Source organism: Lepisosteus oculatus, chromosome 2, assembly GCF_040954835.1.
Source record: "Lepisosteus oculatus isolate fLepOcu1 chromosome 2, fLepOcu1.hap2, whole genome shotgun sequence".
Lineage (NCBI taxonomy): Eukaryota > Metazoa > Chordata > Actinopteri > Semionotiformes > Lepisosteidae > Lepisosteus > Lepisosteus oculatus.
Window position 1 is genome coordinate 53,560,499 of NC_090697.1, and position 26,360 is coordinate 53,586,858.

The 26,360-nt window shown below is 40.5% G+C and overlaps 1 protein-coding gene across 5 annotated transcripts in view; it reads left to right on the plus strand.

Annotated features, from left to right (window-relative positions):
• The first annotated feature begins 20,866 nt into the window (after window positions 1-20,866).
• Window positions 20,867-26,360, plus strand: part of crim1 (cysteine rich transmembrane BMP regulator 1 (chordin-like)) — a 619,278-nt gene continuing 613,784 nt past the window's right edge. For all 5 annotated transcript variants that reach the window (XM_069179104.1, XM_069179116.1, XM_069179125.1 and 2 more), the window contains exon 1: window positions 20,867-21,694. In XM_069179104.1, the coding sequence (XP_069035205.1) occupies window positions 21,382-21,694 (313 nt within the window). In that variant the 5' untranslated portion in view covers window positions 20,867-21,381. The remainder of the gene's footprint in view (window positions 21,695-26,360) is intronic.

Below are 26,360 nucleotides of genomic sequence, written 5' to 3' on the forward strand. Positions count from 1 at the left end.
ATCAGTTTATTTGGGAATTTTGACCTGGCAGTGAACACACTAAAGGAGAAGGCATGCAGGGCTTTCACACAATAAGAAGTAGGTACCACAACATCAACGCCTTCATGAAAACCTTGCTACAAATATTTGAAAGTGTAATCCAACCCATTGCCCTATATGGCAGTGAAGTGTGGGGTCCACTAACAGACAAGGATTGCATAAAATGGAAGAAAAACCCCATAGAAACTCATGCACTCTATGCACATGGAATTCTGTAAAAAAATAATACTCCAAACAGTACCTACTGCTGTTCCAACATAATGAAAAGAGCAATACTACTGTTTTGTGTACAGATGCAGCCACTCAGAATGCATGGCGACATTCTATTCATGAAATAAAAACAAAGGAAATGTATAGTTGGTGAAATAAAACAATTTCCTATTAGTGTATTTATTTAATTTGAACAAAATTACTATTATAGACATTTTGGGTTAAACTATTTACAGTATATACTGTAATGAAGAAAAACGTTAAATGTCTTCCAGTACACCCAATTTCTCAAAAATTAAAATAAGTTTTTTTCATATGAACTGAATTTTTCTACTTTTTATATTTGTGTAGGGTGTAGGCTTTTAATGTTTTGGTTAAATCATGTTTTTTTGCTGTGGTACTTTAATTGGTATTAAAGCTAGTCCTGATAAACGATTTTGGGGAAATGGTAGATCTCAAAAATTTTTATATACGTTTTTATAAGAGAAACTGCTTACCAGAAACTAATGAAACTGGTCGTGTTAACCATGTGTAATGCAATAGTAACACTTGGGTGAAAAAACATTTCTTTGTTTAACACATTTAACACTTTTACAGAAGGTGTTTTAGGACTTATTAGCTCAGATAAAGCTATCAATTAATCATATATTTCTTCTCCACCCATGTCAGCAGCATTATCAGTACTGAGTGCTAAATGTCAGCCATAAGAATGACTCAAAACTTCATGACTCATAATAGAACATAATGTAATAGAATATTTTCTTCTTTTGAGCATGAATGGATTGTTGAGGTGCAAACATAGGTTCAAAATCAAAATCCTCTATTGCTGTTTCTTTTTTTATACCATATTCATATCCTTCATGTGAATGGCATTTTTAAAAACATTTTAGCATTTTATCCAAAACAGTCTTTGCTTTTGATGTGTCTGTGGTCATATTCTGCAGTTGTTTACAGCTGTGCGATGTTTTTCAAGGTGTAATAAGGTGTAAGGTGTAAATTGCAATATATTGAACAATGTTTTTGTTTACATTTATATATCAAATTAAGGTAAATTAAGTTCACTTCTCCTACTAGGGCATTGAAATAGACAGATTGCTCTGATGCTGCATTAGCGTAGGAACTCCAATTCCTAAACAACCCACTGCTTTACTGTGCAGCTTTACTTGTATTTATGTCACATGTCCCTGTGCTGCCTGGCAGTGATGTTCGTTAGTTAGTTAAATTAAATTGAATGTTATCTCATCTTTCCCTGCACAAAAGTAGTGACCTAACATGTTCACCCATGTTGAGCAGGCTCATCTAAAAATTGGCAAAGTGAACTAAATGAGGAAAAATTATTTAGAATGATATATACTGTAATATGTATATATAATACTGCTTTCTGTTTTCCTACTGTATTCCATACCCGTATTGTAATTCTGTAATTGTTTTTCTTACCTTTCTTACTTGGCTTACTGCAAAGCGCTTTGAGAAGCCACTCTCAAAAGCACTATATAAAATAAAAGGTCACATAAGACACTCTCTATGTGTTGTGTGCTTCAGTGTGAGATTCTATGAGGGCAGTGATTTCCCATCCAGGTACCAGTCAGACTCACACCATCTTAGCTTAAGTGGATTGCTAGTTGTGAGTTGCAGGGTGATATAGCAGCTGGATTATTCTCTGCTTGTCAAATGACTGGTATAACTAGTTTTCTCCTATGGCAGTTATCATAAGCTTGCTTCACTCTGAGAAGAAGTTAAACCTGCAAGAGTTCATGCTTTCTGTTTTAAGTGCAATATAAAGCACGAAAGTGAGAAAACTGCTAATGACCTGCAAATAGCTTCGCCCCCTAGATACTGTTGTTAACTGTCACGTTTTGACCAAGCCACTGTATAAAGCAATGGAAAAGCTGAACAAAGCACTAATATCAATCTTTAATCTGTCATAAATCCACTTGTGGATTGTTAGTTGTTGTAACTAGACTAATTAATTGTCTGAAATTATCAACAGGTTTTTCCACTTTAATTTATTATGCTGAATGTTGCTACTGGGAGATAATTACTTAAATGAGTTAATTTATCATAAGCCTTACAAGAGGGAGACTCTGATTCACAGTCCTTATACTGTACATCATCAAGTTAAAGCTGTTTTATATAGAGGAATGGGCTACAGTTTTTCCACAGTACAGTTATTATACAGTTCAGTAGCACCTGGTATGGGCCTCTCCATCTGGGCGAACACCACTTTTTCCTCCTGAAGTCTTTCACCAGGATCCAATCTCCTGGCTGGAGAGCATGGCAGTAGTCTTGGTCTGGTGTACTGTAGGTAGGGCGGCTTTAACCTGTTTGTGAATATTACTGACAAGTTTAGACATTTTCCAGCAGTATACCACAAGACACTCATCAAGTTGCGTGAGGTCTGTGTGCATATCCAGAGGGTTTGAAAGGCCTACCGGAATTTGTCGGCAAAGGTCATGAACCCCCTTGTATCCCACTGCGTACTTACCATACTCACCATCCCTCCTTTTGACACATGGTCCTTTCCAATGTAGGGAAGAAAAAAAATGGTGGGGTAAGCAGGGTTTACCTGTGGGCTCCAGCCACACCCCGTTGGAGAAAGAACATCCAGCTGTTTTCCACTTACCCATTTCTGATGTGGGAGCAAGGGATTCTGTCTGGGGGTTACCTGAGAGGTGATGGCCACCAGGCAATCATATGGCTCCCCCTCATCCTCCGTGGGCAATAGGGTGGCTGGATTCAGCACCGTACACCGTTCAATAGTGACGTGAGGAAGGGACAGAAGGAGTAAGAAGAAGTCTTACTCTGGAGGAGGATGGAGGCCACCGGATGAGGTACAAGGATCGTAAGAGGGCGGTAGCACACCAGGGAAGCAGAGGCCATAACGGCTGCAGCTGCTACTGCAACAGCACAAAGGCAGGCTGGCAGGCCGTGGGCAACAGAAGTGAGGCGCTGAGAGTAATAGGCCACAGGCTCAAAATGATTGCCGTGGGCCTGGAGAAGCATAGCACTGTAGAACCCGTCTTTCTCATCAACAGTCAGCGTGAAACCCTTAGTCATGTCAGGAAGGCCCAAAGCGGGGGCTGACATCAGGACTGTTTTAAGGTCGACGAAAGCTTTTTCTCTGTTGGGAGTCCAAGTCAAGTGGTCATTCATGGTTAGACCTGGAGCATGAGTCATGTCAGGGGCTGTGCCAGTCGGACATACTGTAGCCAGGAATCCAGGATCTGCAGTATACAACCAAGGAAAGACATCATCTCCTTTTTTGTTCGAAGCTTTCGAATCTTTTGAATGGCTGCCACTCGTTCAGTGCCAATTGAACGAGAATTGGTGGAGATGTCGTGGCCTAATTAATGCACACATTCTTTAACGTGCTGTAGTTTAGAAATTAAGTCCGTTTTACCGGTTTCAGCTAAAACAATTAAGAGATCTCTGGTGTCTAGAGTGCAGGCTTTCTCACTAAACCAACAGGTCCTCCACATATTGGACAAGGGTGCTACCATGCTTAAAAGAAAACCCTGAGAGACACTCTTGCAGTGTTGAGGAAAAAACAGTAGGTGCCTCGGTATAGCCCTGGGGCATCCAAGTTCATGTGTACTTTTTCACTTTAAAAGTAAAAACAAACCAAAACTAAGACTCAGGATGAACCGGAACGATGAAAAAAAACATTTGCCAAATCACAGAGAAAAACTTTGAGTCCCTGGGGATAAAAAACAGAATGGTGGTGGGGTTGGGGACCACTGGAGCCCGAACATGTATGGTGGCATTTACTGCCCGCAGGTCCTAGACTGGACACAAAGATTCCCCTTCGGCCTTTTGCACAGGAAAAACTGCAGTGTTACATGGAGATGTTGGGCAGGGGATGAGAATCGTTTCAGCAACCAACTTGTCCACAATAGGTTCCATTCCAGCCTCAGCATCAGGTCTCAACGGATACAGCAGCCTGCAGGGCCTAAAGGTAGATGTTGGTATGACCTCTAGGGGGACGACACCCTTTATCAGGCCCACGTCGTATTTGTGTGCAGCCCAGAGGAAATGTGGGACTCCCTCCAGTGCAGGGTGTGAAGTGTCATCTGGGAGTGAGGAAAACAATCTGCCCATCCTGTCATCAGAGACAGTCAGGTGCACGGTGCTCCAGATGTTAAAAACAGGTGAGCAGGGATGCCAGGGCCTGGAGAGCAGAGTTACGCCCAATGCCTCAGCATCTGGGGCTGTCCATGCTTGGCTAGTAACACACTGACAAAGACACCCACATCTTGCCAGCAGAAGCCCGCAGACACGTGCGGGTGCATCCCTACCAGATACAGAGACTGCTGCTCAGTAGTCAGAGTCACGGCAAGGACAACAAAATCCCTTGAGACCAGATAACCATTCCCTTTTAGTCTATTGCTGCACTGTCCATCTCTAAACCAGACTTCCTCTAACCCTTCATCTGGGCCCTCGACACTAACCAAGGCCGTACAATGCAACTTATCAATATCTTGAAAATCGTCTTGGCCAGACCACAGCCTGGCTGCATCTTTCAGAATCGTTTGGGAAACCTGACCCACATCCTTTCCTAATGGGTTCCAGCTGTAGTAATACATGGACAACCATGGTTCAAGGCAAGCAGTCTTCATTGCAGGTTAGCTCGAGTCCCTGTTCTGAACAGACAATGATGAGGCCCATTTTACAGAGCAAATCTCTGCCACACAGATTAACAGGGCATTCTCTTGAGAGTAAGAATGAGTGGTTGGTAGGCCCAAACCCATGCTTCTGGCATTCCACAGTGAATGGTGTGGTGAAATGGGCTTTTGCTGGGGTGCCAGTTACTCCTCTTTTTAGGGTAGATTTTTTATGAGAGCTTGAAACGGTGCACGTAATGGGTTGCCCAGTGTCAACTAAAAAGTCATAGGGTTCACCATTAATGTGCAAAGTAACTTTGGGCAGCTGGGAAGGGGAGGAGACGGCAGGCAGTATGAAACCGTTGCCCTCAGGCCCTACCTCTCCTGGCGGGGACTGTCAATCTTTCTTTTCCCGTTGCCATGGTGTGCTGACTGTTACTCCAGCCGGGGGTGCCCGAGTCCCAGCCCCATCATCTTCCTCTCTCCCCTCCTTGTTGGGGCATTCTCTTACCCAATGTCCCGTTTTTCCACAGTGAAAACACGCACCACGGTCTCCTTCTCCTGGGTCTCTCCCTCTTCTTCGGTATCCTCTACCCCGGCCCCTTCCTCTTCTTGATTGATATAACTGGAGCTGGGCTATCTGTAGCTAGTGTAGCTGATGGCTGTCTTTTTGTGCCTTTCTCTCGTTCTTTGATGCTAATTGTCTGTCAGCATGATAAGCATGGCTGCACACCTTGGTCAACCGGGCAGTGTCCCAGCCAATGCATGATTTTTTTTTTACCATGCTCCCTATTTCGGGGAGCAGGCCACCCACGAAAAGACAGGTAAGTTGAGTTTCGTATACTGAGCTGTTGTAGTTAGGGGCAGGTGGGGACAGGCCACTAAGGTTACTGAAGAGGAGGTTCAGTCTCTCCAAGAAATCATTACATGTTTCTCCAGGCTTTTGCTTGGTTTGTCTCAAGGTGAACCAGTCCGTTTTAGGGGGATACTTTGCTTCTTTTCTCTGGCAAATGCCATTTAGCTGGTTCTGATAGCCACTGCCGATGGCAGCGTCATACACCACGTCTGGGTTGAACATATCATGCACATCGCCGTAGTCAAGCTTCAAGGTCTTTTTGAAAAAAAAAACAGTCTCTACTTGACTGCTCGTGGGCTTACATTGAGTGACTAGATGCCACAAAGCGGTGGTATATTTTCGCCTGTTTGTCTTGGGGTTTAGTAGTTTGCAGATTACGACTGCCAGTTTTGCTCATTTCCATGGACAAAATACTAAAACAGGGTTACTGCCCTGGGGGTTTGGACATTCTATCATAGGAAACTGAAGACCCAGAGCTTGGTCATCTTTTTCTTATGTGCTTCTTCCCCCCCCCAGCCTGCGCCTCATTTCTCCACAGCTCAAAACATTTCCAATCTACTTTCTTTCCCTCTCCTGCAACTTCTCCTTAGGCTGTTCAACCCGCCGTGGACAAAAGCTGTCATTCTCTGGAACACTATCAAATTAACTAATCCACAGAGCAAAAACCACACGTCTGTGTTAAGATATGTTCATTTCACGAGTCCCAGACTCGCCGGGTCCCAGACCCGTTATAAGTCCCTGACTTATCGAAGAGGACACCCCTGTGGCTCGCTTTTCAAACTACAGTATAAGTTCTTTTAAAGAATCACTTACTGATGTCAGACAGCCGCGGATTTCTCCAGACTCTTCTCCAAAAGGATAAGTATTTATTCCCAGAGCTTCGTCCAATTCACAAAAATTGTCCGGGTCCGGATGGAGTTCCAATAGCCGTCCGCAATCAGGTTTGTGACCCATCCTCATCGCCAAACTTGTCATGGAATCTTTATCAAAGAAGAGCCAGAAATCTGTTCCCATTCACTCAGTAAGGTATTTATTCATATTGCGCAATAGGGAAAGACAGCAACCACTAGTCTGTGCAGCAAGTGCGAGCTGATTTCTAAAGTAAAATAGGAAAAGGTCCCTTATTTTACACTTAGTTGATGCAACACCTCAACTTGTTTACTTCATTATGGTTGGTTAGTAATACAAAGACAGGCAAGACAGTAATGAGATGAGCAATGAGACACAGCTGAGCCGCATCAGGAACCGAAATATAAGTGGCCCGGAGGCGGTGAACAGTGCGGAAGCCGATAAGGTGAATGTGGTTTGGAGGAAATGAGAGGAAAGAGGTGCATGTTAAGATCGGGTTAAAGAATAACGGACTACTGAAAGGAGAAAAGGTTTACGGTTTTGGATTACGGACACGGGATAAGGATACATCACGGACTGGCTTTATTATGGACTTTTGGAACTCAGATCGGATCAGGATTAAGGGAACGGATTGCGGACTGTATTTGGAAGATAGTTGGAGGATGAAATGCCACGAAACTCAGGAAAGAAAAGTGTGGTGTGAGTACTACTTTCATTTACATAAACTTTCCCCTGGAGACACCACAATTAGTGGAGGATGCAGGCAGCTCCCGCTCGGGTTTGAGAATCAAAGAGAGCAAGTTTTTTTTTTTGTGTGTGTGTGCGGGTTTCGCTTTGCGCGTGTGAAGAAACGCTATGGAACAATTAATACAGCAGTTGTGCCAGGCCACCCTTGCCCAATTCTAGGCATTAAAAGGACAACGAGAAGCTATCGAAGCGCAACTGGAGGCGAACCAAATCCAAAGCGAAACTAACGAACGGGTTATAGAGGAGCAAAAATTAGTACGCGCAGAATTGCACAGATTAGGGGAATTAACTCCGGCAGGCCCCGGTAGCAGGGAGAGGCACCGCTCAGGCGGAACAAATTACGCTACAAAAGATGACTGAGCTTGATGATGTGGAAGCATATTTAACCACCTTTGAAAGAACTGCATCTCGAAATGCATGGCCCAAAGAGCAATGGGCTGGGAGAGTAGCCCCTTATTTAATTGGAGAAGCCCAAAAGGCATATTATGATTTAAAAGAGGAAGATGCAGAGAATTATGAGACTCTGAAAAAGGAGATATTGGCAAGACTAGGGGTAACCATGGCGATACGAGCAGTCCGGTTCCACAATTGGAGCTACCAGATGAACAAGCCTACGAGGCCTCATTTGTTTGACCTGGTACATCTGGCAAAGAAGAATTAAACCCAGGACAGGTGGTAGAAAGGGTGGTGTTGGATCACTTTGTGAGGAGTCTGCCTGTTCACCTGAAAAGGAAAGTTAGTGAAGGGGATCCCCAGACACTAGATCAAGCCGTGGACTTGGTGAACAGACACCATGCCACAGAGGCCCTGATTAGGGAGGGAAAAGGGGACTTTCGAAAGGAGAGGAGAAGCAGTCCCAAGAGTCTGGAAACAAAATAAAGTATCGGCCAATAAAGTATAGTGATTATCAGGAACCTATACAATTAAAAAAAACCCTTCGGGGGAGGTCTGACTCAAGGCCCCGGCCATGGAAGGAAACCCGGCGATGTTTTAATTGTCAGGAAGAAGGGCATTTTGCTAGCTATTGCCCCGGCCTGTCCGAACCCATGCAGGTAGACGCCAGAGGTGAAGCCAAATGTAACTACCTTACAGCACGGGTCCCGACCTGCGAGGATCCCCATCTTACGAAAATTGAGATAGGGGGAGAACCCATCGAGGCCTTGTTGGACTCTGGCAGTGCTGTGACCCTGGTGACCCCTACAATACTTCCGGGAGAACTAGAGATTCCGAGAACAGAGGGAATACCTATTACTTGTATTCACGGGGACACCAAGGTCTATCCGACGGTCGAATTGAGCATCTCTACAGAACAGGGGACCTACCGTTCAAAGGTAGGAGTGGTTGAGCAGTTGCCATACCCTGTCGTACTGGGACGAGACTGTCCCCATTTCCTCCAGATTTGGAACACGGTCCAAACAGCTAGGCTAAGACCAATCCCCTGCCCTGAAGACCGTGGTGACGCCCCTACCGACGACCCTGATGAGACGGACCCACAAGAAGGCGGAACTGAACTTGGAGTTGAGTTTGAAAATATGGATCTACCGAACTGGGAACCCCCAGAACGTCGTGGTAAGTTTGGGACGGCCCAACTAGAAGATGGGAACTTGAGACATGTGTGGGGGCATGTCAGGAAAATTGATGGGAAGTGGTGTACTGATCCTAATACAGTGAGTTACCCATATTTTATGACAAAGAATAACCTCCTCTATCAGGTGCAGCAGAAGAGACAGGAAGAAGTGGAACAACTCCTTATTCCCCGGGCCTACAAGATGAAGCTCCTCAACTTGGCCCATAGCCACCTCCTGGGCGTACACCTGGGGGTAAAGAAGACATCCAAGAGACTCCTCTCTAGGTTCTTTTGGCCAGGGATCTATAAGGCCATCGAGAAGTACTGTCGGGAATGCCCCGAGTGTCAGAAAAGTGCGCCACAACCTTATTATAGAAACCCTTTGATTCCCCTCCCAATTATTGAAACCCCCTTCGAACGGATTGGGATGGATTTGGTGGGGCCCCTGATCAGAACCACCAAAGGTCACCAGTATATTTTAGTAATAGTGGACTGTGCTACCAGGTACCCCGAAGCCATTCCGTTGAGAGCTGCCACCGCCAAAAACATAGCTAGAGAGCAAGTACAACTGTTCGCTCGAGTCGGAATTCCTAAAGAGATCCTAACTGATCAAGGAACACCTTTTATGTCTAAAGTCATGTGAGACTTATGTAAGCTACTGGGTATACAGCAGATCCGAACCTCTGTTTATCACCCTCAAACCGATGGTCTAGTAGAACGTTTTAATAAGACCCTGAAAAGCATGCTTAGGAAGACGATGCAAAAGGATGGGAAAAATTGGGATCAGCTGCTCCCGTATCTCATGTTTGCGGTTCGAGAAGTACCACAGGCTTCGACTGGATTTTCCCCATTTGAATTATTATACTCTCAGGAAACCACGAGGCCTATTGGACGTGGTCAAAGAATCGTGGAAACATCAACCTTCCCCTTTACAAACTATCATTGAGCATGTGGAACAGATGAGAGAAAAAATAAATGTTATTGTTCCCATAGTGAAAGAAAACCTAGAGAAAGTCCAGGCTCAACAACAACAAATTTATAATAGGGGAGCAGTTGCGAGGGAATTTCAGATTGGGGACAGAGTACTGGTTCTAGTTCTAACCCCAGAGTGTAAATTCTTGGCATCCTGAGAGGGGCCTTATGAAGTGGTGGAAAAGGTGGGGCCAGTCAACTATAAGGTCAAGCAACATGACAGAAGATGGCAGCATCAAATCTACCACGTCAATTTGCTGAAAAAATGGCAGGGTTCCGAAGTTCTGCTCACCCACTTTTCCCCAGACCCTCTGGAAGAAGAAACGGGTGCGGTAGCCATGGGAGACCTGGCTTCGGCACAGAAACAGGAACTACAAAAATTCCTAACCCAAAACAAAGATGTTTTTTCCCGGACACCTGGTCGAACCCACCTTATACAACATAAGATTGTCACGGAATCGGGGAAAAAGGTAAGGCTACCCCCGTATCGAGTACCAGAAGCCAAAAGAAAATTGATTAAAGAAGAGGTGGGGAAAATGCTGGAATAATCGAGGAATCCCATAGTGAGTGGGCTAGCCCGATAGTTCTGATCCCAAAGCCAGGTGGAACTATTCGATTTTGCAACAATTTCAAGAGGTTAAATGAGATCTCGCGGTTTGATGCATACCCCATGCCTCGTATAGATGAACTAACTGAGCAATTAGGTAACGCTCGATACATCAGCACCCTTGAACTTACGAAGGGATATTGGCAAGTGCAGCTGGCCAAAGAAGATAAAGCCAAAACCGCTTTTGCCACACCTGAGGGACTATATCAGTACAGGGTCCTACCCTTCGGTTTGCATGGCGCTCCCGCAACATTTCAAAGATGATGGACCGAATTCTGAGACCGTATCGGGATTTTGCAGCCGCCTACTTGGATGACGTCGTAATCCACAGCACGACCTGGGAACAACATCTACAACACCTGGAAGCAGTGACTGGAGTGTTGCGAGCAGCAGGATTAAGGGCCAACCCAAATAAATGTTGTCTGGGGGCTAGGGAAGCCAATTACCTGGGTTATACGATCGGGAGAGGATTGATCATGCCCCAAGATCAGAAGGTACAGTTAATCAAGAACTGGCCCAAACCAGCTACCAAGAAGCAAATTCGAACATTTTTGGAACTGGCAAGTTACTATTAACGTTTCATTCCAGGGTTTGCATCCATGGCCGCCCCTCTACACAACCTGACGAAGATGAGCTGTCCGGAGAAAATAAAATGGACCGACTTGGAAGAGAAGGCTTTCCGAGACTTAAAAAAAACTCTTGCTTCTCAACCCGTCTTACAGGTACCAGACTTCAGTAAGCCTTTCATGGTACAAACTGATGCCTCGGACACTGGGATCGGAGCCATACTGTTGCAGGAAATTGAAGGATTGGAACATCCTATTCTGTATATCAGCCGTAAGTTGAATCCAGCCGAAAAACACTATTCTACGATAGAGAAAGAATGTTTAGCAATCAAATGGGCCCTAGACTATTTGAAGTATTATTTATTGGGAAGACGTTTTATATTATACACAGATCATGCGCCATTAACATGGATGTTACAAAATATGGATAAAAACTATAGAATTACACGATGGGGTCATCTCTAACACTGAAAAAAATAGAGATGGATCTTAGCAAAATGGCGGCCAAAAAGAATCAGCTGACCAGTAAATGGAAAGGGTCTACCCTAAGAAACAATGAGACACAGCTGAGCCGCATCAGGAACCGAAATATAAGTGGCCCAGAGGCAGTGAACAGCGCAGAAGCCGATAAGGTGAATGCGGTTTGGAGGAAAAGAGAGGAAAGAGGTGCATGTTAAGATCGGGCTAAAGAATAACGGACTACTGAAAGGAGAAAAGGTTTACGGTTTTAGATTACGGACACGGGATAAGGATACATCGCGGACTGGCTTTATTACAGACTTTTGGAACTTGGATCAGATCAGGATTAAGGGAACAGATTGCGGACTGTATTTGGAAGATAGCTGGAGGATGAAACGCAACGAAATCCAGGAAAGAAAAGTGTGGTGTGAGTACTACTTTCATTTACATAAACTTTCCCCCGCAAACACCACAACATATTTTTAGAACATCCCATGCCCTTCACTCGCTGGGTACAATGACACTTTGTTCATAAAATCCAGCTGCTTTTACAACACAGCTCTGCCTATGAACGACATTTTTAGGATAAAACACTTTTCTTCAGTAACTTTCCATTAAATGTAATTTCATGTAATTTATTTCTGATCAATAAATGAATGATAAAGTATATCCTTTTGTGTGTTATTTGTTTTATTTTGTTCTCTTTATCTGTTTTTATTACTTAGATTAAGATCTGATCACATTATAGGTGCAAATTTATGCAGAAATTCAGAACATTCTAAAGGGTTCAAAAACTTTCTAGCACCACTGTATATCTACAGATGCAGCCATTCAAAATGCGCGGGCGATACCGCATTATTTTCCGGTACGCTGTACGCAGTCTACCGCAAGCTACCGGTAAATACCGCGAGTTACCGTAAATTCTCCTATAATACGACAAGCAAAATAATAGTATCCGGAATTTCCACAAGGTGGAGCTAATAAAGCTCAACCTCTCATGTTTGAGCTGTGGCCATCAAAGTCTTTAACGAAGATATTACTAATAGTATTAATAATGAATGACCTTGGACAAACTGTAAGTGTAAACTCAAAGTATTGCCCTGGTCAACATTCTTTTTTTCATTGACCGTCTTTGTAAAAGTAACACCACAGCATTTCGCAATCACGCATTTGTTTCCAATCATGTAAAGTACAGTAATTTTGGAGAATCGATTCACCATGCCTTTCACATGCTCATAAAAGAGATTGATTTAGGAACATAAACATATTACCGTATGAAAACTGTACTGTATACAGTATGTATATGTATATTTAATGTCTTAACTGTGCCCGTTTAAGTATTGAATATTCATATCTAATTTTACCACTGAAGGGAAATCTTAGTAGCTGAGCATAAAAAGAATAGAAGCATACTGAAACGCGTGTGAAGGCTATAAACGATATTAATTTTGGAACATAAACATACAGTATATGGCTGGTCTCGGTACTTTAAAGAAAACATACACGAAACATGGTTTCATTATGACCAGAATCGGTCTTGAGATATTTTTAACTTGATTTACAGTATTTGAGAGGTATGTCTTAACACCGATACTACAGTGCGTAAATACTGCTCACGTATACGGCTCTAGATTTATATTATGCATTTCATACGGTCAAATTACTTTTGAGCAACTAATAAGAAGCGCGAAACAGTATGCGTTTTAGTTTCGTTTTGTGCTGAGACTCTGCTTTTAACAATGTCGCAGTGGATTGATTAGAGATATCAAGTACATACAAGTCATTTTTTAAATGTTGTAGTTCATCTCGTAAAAATGTTACGAGTACATCATCTATCAACAATTACACAGGTTCTGTTTCCATATTGCGGATTTTGGTTACGTAATATTATTTTCTAGATTTCACGTTGTGAATATATGATTTGGGCAAACAGAGCCGCAAAGAAGTACATTATGGGTTGTTGTTTTTTTTTTGCAGTTTTATCTAGCACAAGCGATGCTTAAACATTTGTCTGATTCTTGTGAAACTATCCACACGACAGTTACAGTACCTAGGAGTTGACTTCAGTGATGTCACTGATGGGATGTTTCTAAAAATCCATCCTCTGTAAAATGTCTTCTCTAGTTGTCCTGCATATGTATTCGCTAATGAAGCTGTGTGTTCTGAGCCTGGATCTCTACATTTCTGTATGAACCAGCTTAGAGGGCTAAAGACAGCTTGTGTTTAAATTGAGTGTAAGGCAATTTATGCTTCTAAAGTCATGGTCAGCATTTATTATTGTACTGTGCTGTAAACGTTTTCTGTGCCTAGTCACATTATTTTATAGCGTTTTTATAGCGTTATCAAATCCGGTGGCGCTGTGTGTTAGTTTCCTGACTCCCATGTCACATGGTCTGTGATTGAACCCCATGGAACTATGACTTTATTTTTTAACAAACATTTCTTTGAAAAAATGAAACGTTTCCCTTGGTCAGAGATTAAATAAAACCTCACTCGCACCAAACAAATTTATATTTCTAAATATCACAACATGATCGAATTTAAGTCTTTTTAATAACAATGAATAGTCACCTACAGTATGCGTTACAAAATAAATATTTATATTGATTTGAATCACGTTTTGAACCAGCTACCAGTTAACACTGTACTTCCTACTTTGAAAATACCTGTGAAACCGGTTTAATTCGTCACAGCCAGCACTCCGGCAGAGAGGGGGTTGTACTCGTAAAGTAGAAGCAGGCGAGATTTCCAGCGAAAGACACCTCCCCGCCCCCCATACTATTCAAATTGTATTACAGCATTGTAATTACACATTGTAATTGTATTACACATTGTACACATGCTTAAAAGAGAAGAGAGAAAACGCAAGCCTTCTTCAGGTGTGAGGGTCTTCTGCTCAGAATGAAACGCTAAAATGTAATGTAGGCTCTGAATGGGTTCAATTATGATTTGGGCTTGATTAAGGTCGCTGCCTTTCATCTAAAACCCTACTTGAATCCTTCTAAACTAAAAATCAGTGTTAGTGAGTTCTAAATAAAGAGGTATCCAGGTAACAGTGAAAGGGCGGACAGTCTGGGGAGATCGCCCGTTTTCCATGTAAATAGTTCCCTGGTTCCACACCCCTTGGTGTTTCTCTCGCTCTCCCACTCGGGTCACCTGATCATTAGCTCGAAAGATTTCAGTGCTTTGTGTATATTCTAATGGTAGTGGGGGCAGGGTGTGTGGGAACAGGTTTGATTGAAATTGCATTGAAGATCTATGTTCTTCACACCTGAAACATTTTCTCTGAAAGCATTTTCTTCGCAGTTTAGCCGATCTTGTTACAGCATGTTACAGTTTACTATTATTAACCATATGAATTTTAAGTGCTTAATGCCATTTTTTGACCAGGCACGAATATTTTTAAGTCCATATCTTCGCAAGGGAATCAGTGCGAATTGATTAAACTAATTAAATGACCGCAGGCACTTTCCACCCCCTCTGCCAGCAGGAACATTCCTATTCTTAGCTCAGCAGCTCATTACAAACCGGGTTTTTTTACACAGCGATACAGCTTTGCGTTGTGAATCTGTTTTTCCGTGTTTACAAAGAAAGTGGAATACAGTGATACTACCTGCTATACAGATACATATGTTTAGATATTTAGGCCCTTAAATTAAAATCATTATTAATAATAATGATTATAATGATAATAATGATAATCAGCCAGTGAAAGCTCTGTTGTCCTTCACATCAATGCCTGAAACATTTTACCGAACCCAGGATTTTACAGAGAGGGAGGAGGTGCGGAGCTCAGCAGTACAGAACGAACATTCTGCTGCCTGGAGCGCTTATGGCAGCAATCGCGTCTGCATTTATAACTTAGTTTTTAAAATTAATCAAGCAATATGAAGCATCTCTTTTTACTTTTAAGTCCCTTAATTATCATTAAGCACAGCTTTCTCACCACTTAGACAACTTTTTGATACCATCCTTAGTCAAACCAGAAACGTGTTGTTCTGTCTAATGACATTACAAGTGGAAAGATTACAGATTTTAAATGTCTTTAATTTTGTTACGTTATACATTTTAGAAACGTTTCATCCATACAAACACCACAAAACTATTTTCGATTGTATTTCTGAATAGTATGTTACACTTAGTTCACTGTTTTAAATACATCTAATTAAGAAAGTTAGGTGTTAGCATAAACTATTAGCAATCAATACTATTAAATTTAGCACTGTAATAAGTTGTTGCACTTTCCCCTGCATCTTGTAAAAATATATTTTCATTGTTCAAATAGACATTAAGTCTGAATATCATATAATAAGTTAAATACAAAACTAAAGAAAAAATAGGGTTAAATATAATTCAAAATATTTTGCTAACAATGTTAACTGTTTATGAATAATAAAATGTATTAACTAAGGAGTAGGATGGCACAGTTGTTAGTATGTTTTTTGTTTTGTTTCTTTTTCATAAATACAACAGTAGTACCTGATGTCTCAGTGGCTTTCAAAATTAAATTATGCATGCAAACCTGTGAACTAGAAAGATAACTAAGATATCCATCCATTTATAATGGTGGCGAAGTGGTTAGTATTGCTATCTTGCAGCACTGGGGTCCTAGGTTCAATTCCTGCCATCCTGTGTGTGTGGGGTTTACATGTTCTCTCTGGGTTACATGGTTTTTCTCCATATGTGTGATATGACTCCCTCTCGCACTCCAAAACATACTGGTAAGTTAATTGGTTTTTGGGAAAACTGGCCCTGGTGTGTGTGTGTTTGTGTCTGTCTGTCCTGTGATGGACTGGCGCTATGTCCAGGGTGTATTCTGCCTTGTGTCCATTGCTTACTGGGATAGGCTCCAAATCCTCTGTACGGGATAAAGAGATTAAAAAATGGATGGAAGTAAAGGCACTGTGTGGATGGAACTATACACAGTGTTAGAAACCCACTATGAAATGGCAGCATCTCACTGAGAATAAAATATTTTATAGTGCTGGCTTAAGGAAACAGCCTTTCCACCTCTCTTGCACATCAGTATCCATACCTAGTTATTTAAACAAATTGCCTCTAATTATAAACATCTTAATATGCTGGCTCTGTGGATCCGCATCAGCTATGTTTGCCCATTCCTTCAATTCATGTGCATCCAACACACAGTTCAATGCCAGCAACTACACATAATCTAAAATACAATCCTTATTTCAGTATCTATGTAAACATATAGTCTGTTAACTTCATCATCTTCATCAAAAGTATGCCTAACCCCATTAGGAAGTGTTCTTGTTATAAGTGTATTCCTCAGCTTTCCCCAAATTATCTTCTTCTTACCTATATCTCTAGTCTTTTATCTTGTAATAACTCAGCCAACACTTAAATCTCCAAAAGCTGCTTGTGTTAATTTCTTTAAATCACAAATATCATGTGTAAATACTGGCCATGTAATACTCTGGATTGTGGAATAATAGTTTATTTTAAAGGGAACTAGAGAAACTAAGAACTAGAGAAATCAAGAAAGGCTTTTTTTTCTAGAATTAATAAATGCACATCCTGTTCACTGGGGAAATTAAATCCACACTGAGCAATCTTCAATATGTTCAGAATATGACAGCAAGAATCCTATCAGGGATGCATTACACCTGTTTTCAAGTCCTTGCACTGGTTACCTATCAGATTTCGAGTCAACTTCAAAATCCTTATCCTCCTTATATACTGTCCTACAACTGTTATTATTGATCACCGAATTATTGTACTTGACATGACTTCATTCAGCCTTTCCTGAACGGCTATGACAGGCAGAGAGAGTGCTGTTTCTGGTGCGATCTTTTGCAGCTGACATTTCACTGTTTTAAACAAACAAGAAATTAGATTGCTCATAAATCAGTTATTCTATATAAACACAGCGTAATTGCCCTCCGAAAATCCTCTTTTTCTTGTTCGTTTTAGAAACCTTGATCAAAACTGATTTTGGATGTCAGAATGGATTTATTTTCTCTGTATTTCCTACATTGCTTTGTCGAGATTTTAACTTTATATCTAACTTTATATCTAGGTTCAGATTTCAACTATAAATCGTACGGTAATTAATAGCAGTAAATACTGATGTTTTGCGCCCTCTTACCACAAAAATATATGTTTTGTAGTTGGGATTAACTTTATTTCGTACGCGTAGCTACTCCGATTCGGACACCGAACAGTTAAAGATGGCGGCAAATCAGACACCCGGGGGGGGCGTCTTCTCGCCTCCATAACTAAAATGCCAAATAGGAGTGGCTTTAGCGACATACACAGTCGTGTAACTGACAGTTTGAGGTAGCCTATCGTGTAAATTTCGCTTTGTTGCTGATAGGTTAAGCTTTCGAAACTCTGCCCCAAAGTCATGTGACTGATTTTTCGCCCTGTTTCGTTGGTTAAACGCAATGATCACAAGCACCACCATGGTAACTGGGATGTGTAGTTTTTAATTCCGTTTGAATTATAACTGTACGCACTGTCTTCATATTTGGCCAGGGCTTTAAAGAGAAGGCGCGCCAAAAAATGTCGGTGCCGTCATCTCCGCTTTAAAGGTACCCCCGTGCTGGAAGAATTTGACCTCGGAACGTTTGCCCAGCGTAGTTATAGTGGACATAAAAACAAGAGTTCGCTGGCATTATATCCTAGAAGACACAGACCGGCGCCAGACCGGTAAATGCCTGATGAACTAGGGATTGGACAGTTTCCAAGTGCTTGTACAATCGATGGAAATGTTCAAATAAATGTGCAAAAGAAATAAACAAAATAATAATTTATTTCTTTATCATATTGGCTAGCTAATGTCCTCTCTTTGCTAGTTAGTGGCTGTGTTTCTGCGTTGGGTAGCAACGGGTGACTGTTCTCAGGTGGAAGATGTAAACAGCTTAATTTTCGTGTTAAATAATTTTTAAAAATTAAAATTCATTCTATACAGCAATCACATATTTGGGTACCGTTTCATAAAACTTTCATGCTTAAAATGTTTAGGGAGAAATGGAAGACTGATGTGTATTTTTTCTTTAAACTATCAAGACCAGCCATACACAATACAGTTTATGTACATACAGTAATGTTTATGTTCCTAAATTAATATCGTTTATGACCTTCAGATGCGTTATGCTCCTCTTCTTTTTATGCTCAGCTACTTAAATTTCCCTTTAGTGGTAAAATTCCATATAAATATTCAAAACTAAGCGGATTAAATTGTGCACAGTAAAGACATTAAATGATTAAATCTTTTCACTACCAACCAATGCACCACGAGTGTCCCTGTCGGTAATCACTTACCCTGCCAGCCAATCACTTACCGCGGTGCTCTCCGGTGCCCTGCGGTTAGGTTACTGTACCGCGGGTTTTTACTGCTCATTTTGAATGGCTGCATCTGTACAACTAAGACTCCTGGGTATACCCAGACACTACCTACATCAAGGGGAATCTGGTTAGGGATGCTAGAGTGAGGTCTTCTGTAACTTCAAAAAAGCTACAGATTTCAATGGTTGAGTTTTTAGAGAATGTCCATAAGTCAAAATGGGCCTGCAAGGGAGAGTTTTGAAGGGGTTGCAGTTTTTGAAAGAAACATCTAAAATCTGCATGGAGTCTGCAACAAAATATCTATATGATACTGCAAACTTACGGCTAAATTTATTTTGTGGACAGTGAAAAAAATTAAAACATTTTTATCTAAATGTAAAATGTTACATATAGTGCAGGCAACTCAGTGCACCACCCTGTCAATATCATCCCTACTATAAAGCATTATAATGGCAGTATTATATTATGGAACTGCTTTTAATCAGCAGCCACTGAGGGGAAAAGGGACAGACCAAATTACAGGTAAATATTAAAGGAAAAACTACTTTAGTCTACTAAAGACCTAAAACTGAAAATTCAGCCTCATGCCCAAAAGTGACACAAAGCACATGGCCAAAGCTACAATGGAGTACCAGAAGATTAGGAGTGGAAAGAGTCCTTGAGTGACTAACAAAAACAAAAAGTGAACCAAGCTGGTGGGCAAAGACTTACCCAAAAAGAACTGCAGATGTAATTGCTGCCAACAAATATTGAGCTCACTGGTCTCAATATTATTACAATCATTGTATTTCCTTTTTTTTCCTTAATACCAAAACACAGAGCCTGCGATCGAGGCTCGCAGTGAACCAGGGGACTTTGTATTACAGTTCTCTAAACATGAGGTGCGTAGAGCCTTTAAGAGAGTAAAAATCTGTAAAGCAGCCGTCCCAGATGGTGTCTCCCCTTGTGTCCTTAAAACTTGTGCAGACCAGCTATCTCCTGTGTATACAAACATTTTTAACCTCTCTCTGTCCCTGTCAGTTGTACCAGAGTGCTTTAAGAAAACCACAATTGTGCCACTGCCCAAGAAGACCAAGTTAACTTGTTTTAACTATTACTGCCAAGTGGCAGTTGGCACTCACTTCAGTGATCATGAAGTGCCTGGAAATCCTAGTATGATCATACCCTATAGGGCAACATGTCAGATGTCGCCATGGAATGGCTAATAGGATAATTTTAAATAATATCTCTTGGTGCTGGCCTTAAACTATATAAATTAGGAATATAAATCGATACTATTTCTAATTAAATAAAGTACAATTTTGTAAAAAGAATTAAATTAAACTAGTTAAGCATAAGTATTGTGTGCTAAAATAAGTGACTTGTTTTACTTTCATATCTCTTTCATAGCAGAACCTCTGATCGATTCAAATATATTTATGACAAAGACGATGTACTGTAGACAGAAGGGAGACTCTCACAGAACATGCAGACAGATAAGTGAAATACAGGTAACAATATTGCTTGTAATTATCATCACAGTGGCGATTATTTCTGTTTCACCAGAATATTATTTCAGGTGAAGGATATTAAGTTCGCTATCATATAAAACAGCAAGTCCCTTTTCTCGCTTAAAACCGTTTTTTTAAATCAAACGCTTTCATATTATCTTTAATTGTTTCTTACGTAGAAATGCCTATTTTCACATTTAATAGAATACTAGACGATGGAGTCGTTGAAAGAACAATCGAATTTTTCTTCGCTTGCAAGAAAGCAAGGTACCGAAAATAATCGCATCAACCATTTGTTGTGATCAAGCAAAAATAAAGCGGCTTTGGAAACTATTTTCAGTCATAAAGCAAATTTAAATAAAGCTAAGCTAGTTTAAAGCATAAAATGAACAGTTGCTGCGAAACCATGACCCAGAATTCCATACCTGCGATCACGGCAATTTAATAAGCATTGTAATGTTGCCTTTATACTCTGCTTATACAGTATGTCCACATTTCCTGTGTTCCATATCTGGAATAGAACTGCCCAATGAAGCAAGGCAATGTAAAATGGGAGTGGTTCCGTTATGAGGTCACAATGTGGGACTGAACTGAGAGAAGCAAGTGGAGCGCTAGAGAGCGATAAACATGAAAGGGAGCACATCAAATGTGTGACTGAAGAGCCTTTATTTTAACAGGTTTACTGAAGTCATACCAATACCAAATTATACCACTGTTCATACTTTGAGGAAAAAGAATGCTCGTTGCTTGAGGAACTGGTGCATTGAACAGGAAAGGAATGTCCTTGTAAGCAGCGAGAAAGAAAAACAAACGGATACATGACTACAGAAAAAAAAAGTTTTCCGTGGTAGGGAAAACCAGGAACAAACTTTTCATATGCTGCATAAATTATGGACTGTATTTTTGTTTTGGGGTGGTAGCCACTGCTTCGTTTTTCTGAAACTCATCTTTCAAGATTTATATCTTAACAAAACATTTTCTCTTAATAAAATTTTACGAAAAACGAAACGCATATGATAGCTAGTATCATACTGAAGCCGTATACTTTTTAAAATATTTTTTTCTGTCGTGGAGGTGATTGTTTTCAGTGCGGATACGTAATTACAAATGGCCTCTTCAAGGATATACCTTGTTGCGAAATGTATGCTGATCGTCCAACTTATGATCTTGATTGCTAAAAGCAGCCAGGCTCTGTTGTGCCTGCCTTGTGACGAGTCAAAATGCGAGGAGCCTAAGCACTGCTCCGGCGCTGTGGTTCTAGGGATCTGTGGCTGTTGCTCAGTGTGTGCAAAGCAAAAGAACGAGAGCTGCGGAGGTGTGTATGGACTGTACGGGACTTGCGACAGGGGTCTTCGGTGCGTGATCAGACCCCCTATGAACGGCGGTTCCATCACGCAGTACGAAGTCGGGGTTTGCGAAGGTATGGATGTCTCTCGTATCCTCTCTCAATTGCTAAAACCGAAAACTTAAACCGTGTATAAACTTGGGACTGCTTTTCCATGTTTATTTTCGTGTTTTTAGACATTAGAATAAAATGGCATGTGAATCTCTGTTCGATGTTTTTTTCACATTTGTTCATCATCACTATGCAGAACAGTTACAAAACCACAACATAGAAGAAACAGACGAGGTGTATTCAGCTCTAAAAGGGAAATGTTCTTAGTCAAATGCATCCATGATTATCAGTGAACGGTTGTTTGAACACACTATCGTTCTGAATATATTTAGTTTTTATTGACGTTATTATTAAACCTATATTGTTTCCTGTAGTTCCAGTCGTTAGCTTAGAGAGGTGTAGTTAATGGATTCACAGCATGTGGGTTTTCTATTTCTTTTGGGTATTGCTAACGGATTCCATGCAGTTTTTGGACGTGGTGCCAGACCAGTGGTTCCATCGAGCCTTGCTGGTTTTTCACTGGAACGCCAGCTATGCCTCTTGCTTGCGCATCAGCTCCTGTATTTCACCTCGTCCCTCAAGGACTTGTATAACAAATACGGTGGATCAAATGCGTGATCCTTTCAAACATTTTGCAGCTAAGATGTTTTCATTAAGCTAGTAAATCATTCAGGTTACTGGTTTAACAATTTTTGAAAATAGTGTTGAATGCAAACTAAACATGTAAATCAGATTTTAGGAAAAAATAATGGACTGGAAAAGCGTACAAACCTGTAAACGTTCAGGAGAGTTTTAGCATGCACCGCCCCCCAATAATAATTAATACAAACTTTAATATAATAATGGGAATCCACACTTACACGTACCTTAAAATTTGTATTGTATACCATGTAGTTGATTTCCTCAGCGATGAATATAATGGTGGTATATGACAACTGTCCTGTTTTTATTTAAAAATAACTAGTAGACTTGTAATGTAATAGAGACTTTGACAGTTTTCACGTTTATCACATTTTGAAATGTAGTCCTGTACTTGCCTATTACATATTACATATTCTCTGGTGCTGAAAACTGTGAAAGCCATAAACAGTTCTGAGGGTCTGAAACAAAGGGGGGTAATGTTTATTGAAACTGCAGTGAGACTTAATCCTTAGTAGTTTTATCAACTGATTAGTGTTCTTAAAAGCTAGCTTTAGCCCATACAGTGATCTTGCAATTTAAACTTTTAAGTGTAAAACTTTTATCACTACTAGGTCAGTGGTTTCCTGAATACAATACTCTTTCCAGTGAACATTTTTTTTGTCAAGTTACCCCTGATCTAGAACTTGATCAAGATTGTTGTTAGAATAAGCAATCACTTCACTTCAGCATTGCTGTTTCAATGCATCTGCATGGTTCTTTATTACTAGCTGTGGCATGTGACCATCCGTGTTCAGTATGTCCTTTAATACCCTGTTTTTGAGGATTTCACATTCTTCAGATTTTCTACAAGATATTTCTATGACAAAAAAATGAATAGATGAGAATATAAAAATATGAACAGCTGTATTTTATGAACTCTGTTCATTCCAAAGCAAGCCCAGTGGCCACAATCTTCATACAATGTATTTCCATTTATTAGCTTTCATATATACAGATGCAGCCATTCAAAGTGCGCGGTACAGACACGTACCGGAGGTAATTGGCTACGGTAATTGGCTAATTGTGACGCACGATGACGCGCGGTACCGCGGTACGTGATTGGTTGACCGACAGGGGCACTGGTGGTCTATTGGTCTGTCGTAGAAAGATTTACAGTAAACGTCTTTACTGTGCCCGTTTTAGTATTGAATATGTATATGGAATTTTACCACTGAAGGGAAATCTTAGTAGCTGAGCATAAAAAGAATAGGAGCATACTGTAACGTGTGTGAAGGCCATAAACGATATTAATTTTGGAACATAAACATACAGTATATGGCTGGTCTTGGTACTTTAAAGAAAAAATACACACCAGTTCATACACAAACAGTGGCATGTTACATTATTAATTTGGGTGTCTCCTCTTGCCAGAAAGCTCTAAATTGCATTTTGCAATTATTTTAAATTGTATTACAGCTGGATAAACGTCTCACCTGTCCTGTTCTTTGTTTTCCTAATTTGCTGATTATCCCTTCTGCGATCCACTCCTGCCCTCACACCTAAAGAAGACTATTTTACATTCCTTTGCGCGGTCCATTGTGCAATTAACCCTTGTATGTGCTGTCCTTAAGGTGATATCACATAAAGGTGATATGTATAATAATGTTTTTTTATTATTGTTATAGAGAAACATGATCAGATTTTCCCCGGTTCAGAAAAAAAGATCTAACGTATACTAGTTTGTCAGTAGTATACTTTTAATACAGTCTTTGCTGTGCTCTAGAGGATCCTTGTGATATTTCGAGCTCTGGTTGAATGATAAGTGTCGCAGTTTAAATAAATTTCATAGTTTGAAATTATGAAACACTCTGTTGAAAGCAAGGGAGTTTTTATGTCCGTTGCAGTTTTTTTGAATCCCCGGCGGAACACATTCCATAAGAATCAGCGCTTTTATATATCGCATTTAAAGGTGGCTTCTCAAAACGCTTTACAGGATAAAAACAACAATAACAGCAACAACAACAGTATTGTATTTCATTGCACTTTGACAGATCGTCCTTAAATCAATTGTTGACTTTTCTCTCTTTACAACTGAACTTGTTTGGATTGACTGAGCTCCGTTCTGTACCACACAATGATCCCCCCAGAGTCTCTGTCCTGGGTGATTTGGGTTTTTTTGACAGAGGGTAAAAAACTCTCTCTCTCGCCCTCCCCCCCCTGTGTATTGTCTGTTTGTTTTGTGCTGTCCTTTGACAAAACAAGGCTCGCCAGATAATGTGAATCGAAACCTGTTTTTCTAGCTTTTAAAATCGTGGGATGTGTAAGCGGGAACACATCATTATATCTTACATATGAAAAATACATAATATAGCTCCCAAACAAACGCAAACGTGTTTTTAATAAGATGCTTTTATTCACTCATAATCCGACAATTTCAGGAAGACTAAGGGAGGTCTGGCTTTTTTTCTGGAAAACCATACCTCTGGTCTTGTCCAGATTGACTGTCAGCGCTCAGGTCTGACAGTGCTGCTCCAGCAGTGCCAGGTTCTGCCGCAGCCTCTGTTCTGTGGGCGACAGCAGGACCAGGTCATCTGCAAAGAGCAGGAACTCGATTTCTGCAATTAATGCAGATCAGTAAATCAAGGGACAAAACAATTATTGCGCCTGGCTCCTCAATGGGCTTTGGCGTGCTAATGCGTTGGTTTAACAGTCCGGGTGTGGCAATGTTTTTTATTATTGTTATAGAGAAACATCATCAGATTTTCCCAGGTTCAGAAAAAAAGATCTAAAGTATACTAGTTTGTCACTCTTCTCATCCCCTCTTTGCTAAATGGCTTTTGAATAGAGTCACATTAAGAGAGAGGTGAAACAGCCCTACAAGGCCCTGTCACAGTACACAAATATAATTATATCTTATTAATTTCTTGAGATACGTGATTCTTTTAATACAGTCTTTGCTGTGCTCTTGGGGATCCTTGTGATATTTCGAACTCTAGTTGAATGATAAGTGTCGCAGTCTAAATAATTTTGGTAGTTAGAAATTATGGAAAGCTCTGTTAAAAGCAAGGGAGTTTTTATGTCCGTTGCAGTTTTTTTGCAACATGAATATAATCATATCGTTATTAATTTCTTTAGATACGCGATTCCATATTATATTTCCTTTTTATCAAATTCTAAAAGTATTCGATGCTTAAAATGTTTAGGGAGAAATGGAATACTGGTCTGTATGTTTTCTTTAAAGTACCGAGACCAGCCATATACTGTATGTTTAAGTTCCAAAATTAATATTGTTTATGGCCTTCACACGCATTACAGTATGCTCCTGTTCTTTTTATGCTCAGGTACTAAGATTTCCCTTCAGTGGTATCTTGATATCTCTAATCAATCCACGGCGACATTGTTAAAAGCGAGTCCCAGCACAAAACGAAACTAAAACGCATACCGTTTCGCGCTTCTTATTAGTTGCTCAAAAGTAATTTGACCGTATGAAATGCATAATATAAACCTAGAAACATATACGTGAGAAGTATTTACGCACTGTAGTATCGGTGTTAAGACATACCTCTCAAATACTGTAAATCAAGTTAAAAATATCTCAAGACCGATTCTGGTCATAATGAAACCATGTTTCGTGTATGTTTTCTTTAAAGTACTGAGACCAGCCATATACTGTATATTTATGTTCCAAAATTAATATCTTTTATGGCCTTCACACGCGTTTCAGTATGCTCCTATTCTTTTTATGCTCAGCTACTAAGATTTCCCTTCAGTGGTAAAATTAGATATGAATATTCAATACTTAAACGGGCACAGTTAAGACATTAAATATACATATACATATTGTATACAGTACAGTTTGCACACGGTAATATGTTTATGTTCCTAAATCAATCTCTTTTATGAGCATGTGAAAGGCATGGTGAATCGATTCTAAAAATTACTGTACTTTGCATTATTGGAAACAAATGCATAATTGTGAAATGCTGTGGTGTTACTTTTACAAAGACGGTCAATGAAAAAAATAATGTGGACCAGGGCAATACTTTTGAGTTTACAGCTTGTCCAAGGT